This window comes from Nanorana parkeri, unplaced genomic scaffold (assembly GCF_000935625.1).
Source record: "Nanorana parkeri isolate BGI_ZX_2015 unplaced genomic scaffold, ASM93562v1 scaffold18, whole genome shotgun sequence".
NCBI classification, from domain to species: Eukaryota; Metazoa; Chordata; class Amphibia; order Anura; family Dicroglossidae; genus Nanorana; species Nanorana parkeri.
In genome coordinates this window covers 1,566,983-1,578,611 of record NW_017306286.1, presented here as the reverse complement: position 1 = coordinate 1,578,611, position 11,629 = coordinate 1,566,983, and the positions used below count along the sequence as shown (strand labels likewise).

The window sequence follows — 11,629 nt, the reverse complement described above, 5'->3', positions numbered from 1 at the left end:
GAATTAGGGTTCCCCCGAGCGCACCTGGCTGTCAAATGGGGCGCTGAGCCATGGGTAAAGACACAGTTTTGAGATCTGATCTAACTCTGCCTATCAAAAGTACTGACAGTGACTCCTGTCTGGCTGTAATCTGTGAGGCCGGGCTGTCCATTCTATAGGGACTTGCCTTAAATGATGCCTCTTGATCCGATCATCTTCTTCTTTCCAGTCCGCGTGCACGCTGTCGGGCTGAGTGCATTGACTTACCCTGTGTCTCTCCTCCTCTTCTCCTGGCCGAACATCTCTACTGCGCATGCGCCCGCCCCATGATCCTTTCAGGCCGCCTGAGAATCTTCAGACGGGAGCGCGGGGCGGAGACACAGGTAAGTTTTAACCTTTTTTTGGTCACTTTTTTTTTTTTTTTAATGTATTTGCATATACCTACTGCTTACTAGCCGTAGATACATGCAAAGAACCCCAAGGGTTTAATTATACTTTAACAATACTGTATCTAATTTGTGTATCACTTGGCTGTAGATCCTGAAATCATCTCTGAATTGGTGCTGACACCTTCCTTCTGGAGGGTGACAGGTCTCTGTGTGTGTTGTAAAGTAGTCACCTCTCCAAGCTCACTCCTGTGATGGACTACAATCTCATTTTTAGTTTATTTGTATTGAGATTGTAGTCCATCACAGGAGTGAGCTTGGAGAGGTGACTACTTTACAACACACACAGAGACCTGTCACCCTCCAGAAGGAAGGTGTCAGCACCAATTCAGAGATGATTTGAAGATCTACAGCTGTGTGATACACAAATAAGATACATTTGTGTTAATAATTAGGATACTTGAATGCATTTTTAAGATGTAACTCCTGAGTATAGTGTCACTTTAATACTGGCAAAGTTGATGTCATGCAGCATATGTTGTGACTTTTTTGTGTAATTACCTTTTGCCAAGAGGGGCCATCTTACTTTTCAAAAATGTACATTTTGCACCCCTGTAGTGCCATAATGTTCCCCCATAAAGTGCCCTGGTATAGAGGTCATTAGAACCACTTACTAGTTCATTACAGACCTTTGACTATACTAATCTCCATATAAACATTATTATTTGCTTTTTATGTATATGAATTCTGTCCGTTTACTTGCAGGAAGAAATGTCGGGAGAGAGTGTGGTTAGTACTGTGGTGCCAGCAGCTACAACCAGGACCACCTCATTTAAGTGTGCCAGCACCAGTTCAAAGTATGTGAAGCTGAATGTGGGTGGTGCACTGTACTACACAACCATGCAGACACTCACCAAGCAAGACACAATGCTCAAAGCAATGTTCAGTGGGAGAATGGAAGTATTAACAGACAGTGAAGGTATGAAAGCACAAATTCCAGTTGCATTGCTATTGTTAATGTGTTTCAAGGTCCGTTCACACATCTAGCGGTGACCTACCCTGTACTGCACTGGATCAGCACAGGTCACCACTATACCAGTAATGTTTAAAACAAATATAAACAGTGATACAATGTACACTACCAGAGCTGTCTCCGTGCACTAGCTAGTGTGACTGGATGATTATACTACAGGTATTTTGTATTAATCAGTAAGGGCCGATTCACACCATCTGCATTGAAGCTGCGAAGCCCCAACGCAAGAGGAGGCATTTTGCCTTGTTAGGGATGGTGTGCATTCACACCACCCCGTTGTGGTAGGAATGTGGTGGTGTATGCTGAAAAAAAAAGGTAAGGCCTTACTTTTTCAATGCAGCGGGATGTGACACGGTAGAACCACCTTGCACCCCACTGTGCCTATAGAACTGAATGAAATGTCACTTGTGACATTTAAAAAAAAAAAAGCTGTAACAAAAAAGTGCACAGTGCGATGTGCTGGGATCAGTACTGGACGCTGTGCGATTAGGGCAGCATCTGGTATGAATGGACACTAAACATTTCTTTCATTTTTTTTTCCCAAGCATTCTAAAAAGAACTTCTGTAGCTTTTGTTCAGATTTGAACCATAGAAACTTTCCAACTGTCATTTTCCAGTGCAGTCTTAAATCTGTTGTATTGCACTGCTAATCCTGAATACTGGTAAATGTGTTTGAATAAACTGTTAATACCTTGTCCTATACATTTTCTTGCTCCTAGTCACCTGTTCATACATACTAAAAGATGTAGTGGGGGGGAAATTCTCCCCCCGTGAGACTTTTGCAGTCCAGTGTGAGAAAACCCCTCTTTGTTTATGTTCTCATGCACACGTGGGATTACTCTATATTACAAATCTTTTTTTTTAACCTTTTTAGATGTTTCATTGCAGCAGCCAAAATAAATGAATGCATGTTTTTTTCTGATCACCTTCACAGTAATCTGTCCTTATAGAAAGATTCACATAAGAGTGAAAAGTCCAGAGAAGGAGGGAGAAGTGAACAATCTAGGACAAATTTGTTAAGACAGGCAGTGTTGATATTTTCTTTACAAATGATAATGAAAAAAGCCAGCACAGCACAGACGGGGTTAACATACCCTTCACAACCCCTCCTAACATTACAAAGATGGAGAAGCAAGTAGAAATTTGAACCCCCTAAGAAGCTAAGAAACCCTAACCTAAGTAATAGAGCGGTGTAAACGGCAAACAGCGTTTTATATGTACGTACGTACGTACACACACGTACGTGTACACACACACACACACTGTGTTCAACATTTATAATGCTGTTACATGGGATAAGAATAAAGAGAAATTCTCCAGTCCAGTTTTATTTAATTTTGTTGCTGTAATTGAAGAAACAAAGCAATGAAAGCATGGATACTGATAAGTGTTTTGTGCAGGTTGGATTCTAATTGATCGATGTGGCAAACATTTTGGGACGATATTAAACTACCTGCGTGATGGAGCTGTTCCTCTTCCAGAAAGCCGGAGAGAAATTGAGGAACTCTTGGCAGAAGCAAAGTATTACTTGGTGCAAGGGCTGGCAGATGAGTGTCAGGCATCTCTCCAGGTAGCGTTATCACAGAGATCTAAGCACTTGGCAACAAGAAACAATACAAATGTATATAGATTTCATAGGAGGAAGCATGTTCCTAGGAATTCACGTAAACAGTGAAATATGAATGTGCTGCTTTTATCAAACATCATTTTATGTCACTGCCATTGCATTCATTGTCTAGTTTTAACATTTCATTGTTTATGGGAAGTCTTTAAGTCTGTTTCCTTTGTGAAGTTACTCATAACATACTTTTTTCAAAAGTATGGACAGACTTTGTTCCTCAGCTAAATAATAAGATTATGTTCAAGAGGGGAAGGTCCTACATCCACACCCATAAAGCAATATGTAGACAAAAGAGACAGTTCAGAAGCCAAAAGGCTAAGGGCTGGAAGTCATGGAGGGCTTTTTAGGCAATTATGAATCAGAAAATTGTGTACAAATATCATATTTTATTAAAGACATTAAAAATACGGAACATAAAAACATATGCATATTGGTGCTTAGCCTAAACTTGTTAAGCATAAACCTCGTATACTCCTATACAGAGATAAGTTATATGCTTTATATGATCTTTGAAACCCGGGAGATCTGTCTTGATATTTGTTATTATAAGTGTAACTCCTTCTTTCCCCTTTGTGTTGACATAAGTTATAATCAGTGAGTCCTTAGTTGGAATCAATGGACGGTTACTGTTGTGGAAAATTCTCTACGCATTTCACCACAGCCGTGGCTTCATCAGGAGGAACATAAGCTGTGCATGATTATAACCATATATGAATATATAATAGCAGCAGCTATTCTCCCATTGAAGTGAGCAAAACAGGTCTGCAGAGGCTTCAATTGTCACAGCCTTGGTTCCCCCTAGGGGTCCACAGGAGAAAACCGAGCAACAAAGAGGACTGCAATGAAATGATCCCTGTTGATTCAAATAGCATAGCATATGTGTTTAGGCTTTCCAAGATGAGCAGCAAAATGTGTTCCTCAGCTAAGTAATCGCAGCTACCCCGGACCCAGGCTAAGAGATCTTTCCTAACTATTGCCATGGCTAAGACTGACTGAGCTCAGCTTATCAGGTCAGAGTTTCTACAAGCCAGTGGACCCTAACACCCTACTCCATCCCCTGTAATAGCCAATTAGCCCTCTCTCAGCGCTGCATTGTGGAATGAAGAGCATCCTTTGTTCTACCTAACTGAAATTATGGATTAGTTCACAATGGTAGACAAAAATAGTAGTATGGCAGGAGACAGAATGCAAGTGTAAGCAGTTGGAGAGCAGCGAGCCTTTACACAATCAATCCCTCACATAATCAGTAGTAATCTTGGGTCACGCTTTGGGTTGGGCAACAGTGCTCTTGCCGTTTCACTTTTGCATGGCAAATCGCATCTTTGTTTAGTATGGAGAGTTTTAGTCCACACATTTTAGCACTGGGATCAGGGAGCTTCATTTTAAATCTACCTGGGCACTGTTAGACCTATGTGAGCATAGCAGAAACACTGAAACTTTGTGATGATGTAGTTATTTTCTTGTATGACTCACCATGTTTTTTTATTCTAGCAGAATAAAGATGTGTATGAACCTTTCTGCAAAGTTCCTGTTATCACATCCTCAAAGGAGGAGCAGAAGCTTATTGCCACATCCAATAAGGTAAGAAAAAAAGAGTTTACTGTCATATGAGAGTAAAACATAGAAGAGACCCAGACTTCAACTTTCTGTGCTCAGTGTACAGCATTATTATTCATACATCAGTAACTAAAACCGTTGCTTTTTTTGATGTAATAGATTCCAATTTCAGTGTATAAATGTGGTTATGTACGTATGAGAATAGTCAGTGGATATCTGAGACCATTGGAGATATGTGCATTGAATTTTCCTTCTCACTGAAAACAACATTCTATGAAGTCTTGGTGAAGTGGATTCATAAAACTAGAAGCCTCCAAACTCTTCCTGGTATTTTTTTTTAGTGTTGCTTAGAAAGTTATGGAATCTATCATCCATATTATATCAGTATATATCTCTTGTTGGATGTGGTAGCTTTTTATAATTGAGGCATATATATGCAGCTGCACTGAGCCACTAACATTACCTAGCAAATATTCTTGTAATGTCAGATACCTCCAGTTCTACCAAGAAGTTGGAACACTTGCAATTGTGGTTGGTAGGTGTTTTATATAAGGGGCTTTTTTGGTAGCCTCACTCCAGATAGGTATATGTACCGTATTTTTCGCTCCATAAGACGCACTTTTTTCCCCCCAAAAGGAGGGGGGAAAAGTGCCTGCGTCTTATGGAGCGAATCCCGACGCCCGAGACATGCAGTTTCGGGCGCCGGGCGAGTAGTAGGAGCCACTGCTCGTTTAATACGAGTGATCTAACGAGATCACTCGTATTAAAGCCGAGCAGCGGCGGCGGCGATCGAGTTCAGCAGCAGGAGCCACTGCTCGTTTAATACGAGTGATCTAATGAGATCACTCGTATTAAAACCGAGCAGCGGCGACGATCGAGACAACCATAGAGCAGACGAAGAATAGACGTTCTTCGCCTGCTCTGTGTCATCACTGAAACCGTGGCGCTGTAATCACAGTGCCACCTGTCTCAGCGGTCACTAACTGCAGCTTCTGTGGCAGCTTCTGTCATAGAAGCTGTCACAGAAGCTACAGTCTCGAGTGCTCCATAAGGCGCGGCGGACCTCCCTGCGTCCTATGGTCCGGTGCGTCTTATGGACCGCAAAATACGGTATTTGCTATAGAATGAAACTGGATTAAAATTGATTAGTGTGGGGAAAATGCAAGTCAAATGCAATGCCGTATGCAGTATTTTTTATGACCACATTTCATCTGAGACTTTCTGGTATGAGAGAAGTCCTTGAGTCGGTATTGATTTCTTAGTTTGATTTAAAGTGTATGTATTGCTAACATTTTCTTTTTCATTGAAGATGGATTAGGGAAAGTTAAAACCCCTGTCTGTGTACTGTTATGGAGATTTTCCTTCACTTGTCCCAAAAATGCAACTGGAAGTGAGATGGAATCTCTTCAAAGTAAAGGGAATTCCCCTCAAACAGTTGTCACCAGGATATTTGTGCCCAAGCGTTAGTGTTTTGGATCTACATACTTTAAAGTACAACTAAAGGTCAAACACTTTTTGTCTGTGTCACTTTGTGAAGATTTTCTTAACTCCTTGTCTTGGAGAAATGGGAAGTGAGAGAAACTTTCTTTAAATAAAGGGAACCCCTCTTAGACAGTGTTCAAATGAACAAGTGTCCTCAAATATAGATTTCCCATCTTGATGATTTTCTTGAAAATGTATACATTTGATTGATTTACAGGTTATATGACTTATCTCTGTACTCAAAGTCCAGCGATCAAGTAATTAATGCTGATTTCCAGGCATACCTTGTTCCCCACAGTTGTAGCAAGTCCCATCCTCTGTTGAAACTGAATTTGGTAAATTCCTTTTAAACGTACATTTCCACACTATAACCCTTTCAAGCTGCAGCAGCTATGCTTAGCACACCTTCATTTCCTTTCTGATCAACCTCTATCCATCATCAATCACTTCTCCCCCTGATTCCTCCACCCTCCCCCCGATTACTGTCATTGGTACCCATCTCACATCATAAGCTTTACCACTATCAGTCATTTTGTTCCCAAGCTCTATGTGAAAGAACACATGTCTGGCTCCCTTTTAGCCGTGTCTGCAAATCAGCAGACTTCGCGGCTTAAGTCTGCAGCACCCAGTGGCCAGCAGAAAGAAGCAGGCACATCTAAAGGGATGTTCTTTCATATAACTGTAAAGGCAGAATGCTGTGACAGCCTCTCCCACCACACAAACAAGTAAACAGGTATTTCTTGAAAGAGAAAATTATTTGATTGAGAATTTTTTATTGGATATTAACCTCCCTAGCGGTATGATTATGGAGGATGTTAGCATGCCAAAGCGGTACATTGTTTTTCATGGCAATTTGTTGTTTTATATTGTAGGCCTGTAATTCTTAGTAAATCTTAGGAATAACTCACCTAAATCTGTCCAAATAAGAGTCCAGTAGACATCCTGGGTATGATAAAGTTTGAAATACAAAATTATAATATAATAAATAATTATAAGAAATTTAAGGTAAGTGACACTTTTGCGCAATCCCGAGTGTGGCTCGGGGTTACCGCTCTTGGTACTGAAAATTAACCCCGAGCCACACTCGGGAATACCGCCAGGAAGGTTAACCCCCCATTGACACTGAGCGACATGAAAATCGCGCGATATTGCGCGACGAGCGATATTGAGCGACGTGTCGCACTACTGTTTCCTATTTGGCTGTATGCAATCAGGAGCAATATCGCTCGAAAAAAGGGTCATGTAGGAGCGACAAGCTACCAGAGACGAGCTACAAGCGATATTGAGCGACGAGATGTGAACAGCTCCATTGAAATGGATTGGAGAAGCTACATAGAGCGATATCGTATGGAAATATGAGCGATATCGCTGCAAAAATCGCTCGATAAACCGCTCAGTGTGAATGGGGAGTAAGGAGAGGGGAGACAAGCAAAGGTATTATATGTATACACTACACTTTGGGGGGCGGGCAGGAAAGACAGGCAAAGGTATTATATGTATACACTAAACTTCAGTTTTAAAGTCTTCTGAGAGTGCTTCCCGTTTCCGATCTGTAGAACTACATCTGCTCCCTGCATACGCTTTCATGTGAGATTTCACATAGGAGACTATTGTAAATCTTATACACAGGCCTGAGCGTTTCTAAGTGCTCAATGTGAAATATTTTACTTGCTAAGTTTCTGGATAGAGGAATTGCTTACAAATATTATCTTATTGTTGTTCCTGATTAAGATTTGTTCAATAAGTTACCATACCATTGGAATTTGTTTTCATAATGGCTTTTGTACTTATAGAATAATAACATTGATTAAGCCAGTTACTGATTTTTGTTTTACTTCTCCTTACAGCCAGCAGTCAAGTTGCTTTACAACAGAAGCAATAATAAGTACTCGTACACCAGGTATGGCTGATACACTCCCAGTGTGGGTCCTTGTAAAAACTGCTTGAGTAGGAATGGTGATTTTGTAATATGTGGATGATTTTAGTCTTCAGACTGTTGTGTGCATCAGGGTCATCTCAACAAAATGAGTGGCCTAAGATGAATAGGAAAAAGAGGGTTAAAAACTGCTTGGTTCAAACATTTGGTGTCATTACAAAGGAAAATATCAGTCTTTGGTGGCAGTGAATGAATGTACATTAGTATATGAAGATTAAGCGCTTACCAAAACACACATTTATCCATGGCACTTTTACAGAGAGAAATATAACTTCCTCCTAAATTTTCTTTAGTACAATGCAAACATGACAGATACAATATGCAGCGCTTAAAATAAATGGCTCACATATTGTCCTTCTAAAACACAATGAGGGGAATTTATAAAAACTGGAGCAGCCAGAATCTGAAGCAGTTGTCCTTTGCAACCAATCAGCTTCTAACTGTCATCATCTTAAGAGAGAAGCTGGTTGCCACAGGCAACTGCTCCAAATCCAAATTCTGTTTGCTCCAGTTTTGATAAATTCCCCCCTGTGGGGAATTTATCAAAACTGGTGCAGACAAAATCTGGAGCAGCTGTGCATGGCAACAAATCAGCTTCTCTCTTTAATTTTCTTACACTATATTGCCAAAAGTATTGGGACGCCTGCCTTTACAAGCACATGAACTGTAATGGCATCCCAGTGTTAGTCCATAGGATTCAATATTGAGTTGGCCCTCCCTTAGCAGCTATAACAGCTTCAACTCTTCTGGGAGGGCTGTCCACAAGGTTTAGGAGTGTGTCTATGGGAATGTTTGACCATTCTTCCAGAAGCACATTTGTGAGGTCAGGTACTGATGTTGGACGAGAAGGCCTGGCTCGCAGTCTCCGTTCTAATTCATCCCAAAGGTGTTCTATCGGGCTGAGGTCAGGACTCTTTGCAGGCCAGTCAAGTTCCTCCAACCCAAACTCGCTAATCCATGTCTTTATGGACCTTGCTTTGTGCACTGGTGCGTAGTCATGTTGAAACAGGAAGGGGCCATCCCCAAACTGATTCCACAAAGTTGGGAGCATGAAATTGTCGAAAATGTCTTGGCATGCTGACGCCTTAAGAGTTCTCTTCACTGGTACTAAGGGGCCAAGCCCAACCCCTGAAAAACAACACCACAACATAATCCCCCCCCTCCACCAAATTTTAGACTGGGCACAATGCAGTCAGGGAAGTACCGTTCTTCTGGCAACCACCAAACCCAGACACGTCCATCGGATTGCCAGACAGAGAAGCGTGATTTGTCACTCCAGAGAACGCATCTCTACTTCTCTGGAGTCCAGTGGCGGCATGCTTTACACCACTGCATCAGACGCTTTGCATTGCACTTGGTGATATAAGGCTTGGATGCAGCTGCCCAGCCATGGAAACCCATTCCATGAAGCTCTCTACGCACTGTTGTGTCAATCGGAAGGCCACACGAAGTTTGGAGGTCTGTAGCTATTGACTCTGCAGACAGTTGGCGACTTCTGTGCACTGTACGCTTCAGCATGCGCTGACCCCGCTCTGTCATTTACGTGGCCTAGCACTTCGTGGCTGGGTTGCTGTTGTTCCCAGCTTCTTCCAATCTGTTATAATACCACTAACTGTTGACCATGGAATATTTAGTAGCAAGGAAATTTCACGGAATACCTGAATCCAATGATTTGGAGGGGTGGCCCAATACTTTTGGCAATATAGTGTATCTTAACTGAACAAAGGCGGGGGACTTTAAACCTTTTTTTTTATATATATATATATATCCACACACACACACACGTGACTTTCATTTTTAAATCTTTTTTTTTTTACACTTTATTGCTATCACATAAGGGGCTATGTGATGGCAAAGAGGATGTGACCGGTCCTGTTTATGGAGTCATCAGGGGACTATTAGAACCTTAATGTCACCTATGGAACCCAAAGAAACTGATGAAGCATACATCGTACTTCATCAGCTTCTTCTCCCGCTACAGCAGCCGAAGAAATGACAGCCTTGTCATTGACCAGTATTGATTATTAATTCTATCTGCCTTATCATTGTTCTTGCAATAGGGGAGGATACAAGTGGGGGCCTTATCCACTTGTCCTACTGATGTCTTATCCTTTAACAGTTCCCCTCTTTCACTATTGAGGACACAATTATAGGCTCCTCTACAACTGCTGAGTCATGCTTTTTCTCGGCAAAGCTCTTGCTCAGTCCCTCTGCTTATTGTACAGAAATATCCCTGTCGGTACAAATCCGGTGGTATTTGGGGAACTGTCCTTTTTGGTATGGCCTTAATCCAATGTCTAAAGTGACTTAGACAAACCCATTACAATTGGTTTCCCAAGTTTCATTATCTGCCAGTTGTCACTCTTTTCACTTCTCATGCTTACATCTGTCCATAATCGCCACACTTTCTCGCCCTCGAAGAGCCTTGAAGAATCCTTGGATATGTTGTGAATCAAACACAGGGGTTAAGAGTACCTTTTTGCCTCAGAAGAAGAAGCCTAGACTCCAGCAGCTAAGTCTTCTGCTCCCTCCCTTAAAAGTTCCTTTCGCCCCTAGAGTTCCAAACAGGGTATACAGTTCTATCACAAGGCCTGGGCCTGCAATCCCGTCAAGGCAGGAAGTTTGCCCTCTTTGCAATAAAGAGGCACCCTCATTTTTATAAGTGAAGAGATGTCTTTCAGACTTCTAGCTGTTCTGGTAGCAGGACACTTCCAACACAGAGTGAATTCAGAGTGTTGTTACCAAAGGCTACAAGCTAGAGTTTCACTCCCTGCCTCATCCTGGTTTCATATCTGCAACCTTTTTTACTGTCCCCAAGGTCAAGGGAGATGGCTATCCTATCCTAGACCTAAAGAACCTCATTCGGTTCCTACAGGTCAAAAAGGTTTGGATTGAATCCACCTGATCTGTCATTGCCTCCCCTAATCGGGGGGGATTTCTTGGCCTTGGTGGATATCAAGGATAATATTTACACGTCGCCATTTTCCCCACCTACCGTCACTACCTTTTTGTTTTCCTGTGGGCACCTAGCATTTTCAGTTTGTTACTCTTCCCTTTGTGTCTTTCCCACGTTCACCAAAGTGCTGGCTCCTGTCTTGGCCATACTTTGCTCCCAGGTAATCTCCATACTGGGGTACTTGGATATCTGCTTCTGAGGGAGCAGTTGGCATCATCCCTGTTGTCCAACATTCAAAGGATCCTGAACCTCCAGAAATCAGTGCTGGAAACTTACCATTGCTTGTAATACCTAGGCTTGGTCACGACCCTATCCAGAGTCTACACTGCCACAAAAGACGTTGTGTTCGCTGTCTCTCCGTTGCCATCTTCGGACCCTGCAGTGCAGAAAGCCATAAAGATGTCCGTAGGGCTGCAGCTAATGATTATTTTCATAATCGATTAGTTCGCCGATTATTAACTTTGATTAATGGGATAAAGAAAAAAAATACCATCTACTTAAAATAAAATACAGAAATGCAGCGTCACAGACAAAAAGTTTACTTCAGAAAAAAATCGCACTACACTGGAACGCGCAGGGCTGAAAATGCCTTTTCCCACTATATATATATAGAGATATATATCTCTCTATATATATATATATATCTATAGATATAGAGAGATATATATCTCTGTGTGTG

At 41.7% G+C, this 11,629-nt stretch overlaps 1 protein-coding gene across 2 annotated transcripts in view; it reads left to right on the top strand.

Moving 5' to 3' along the window:
* Positions 1-11,629, top strand: part of KCTD10 (potassium channel tetramerization domain containing 10) — an 18,138-nt gene that overhangs the window by 904 nt on the left and 5,605 nt on the right. Inside the window, exons 2-5 of one of the 2 annotated variants that reach the window (XM_018560511.1) lie at positions 1,131-1,344; positions 2,799-2,968; positions 4,514-4,600; positions 7,906-7,958. In XM_018560511.1, the coding sequence (XP_018416013.1) occupies positions 1,131-1,344; positions 2,799-2,968; positions 4,514-4,600; positions 7,906-7,958 (524 nt within the window). Of the gene's footprint in view, positions 1-1,130; positions 1,345-2,798; positions 2,969-4,510; positions 4,601-7,905; positions 7,959-11,629 lie in introns of both variants that reach the window. The other variant, XM_018560504.1, reaches the window with a different exon arrangement.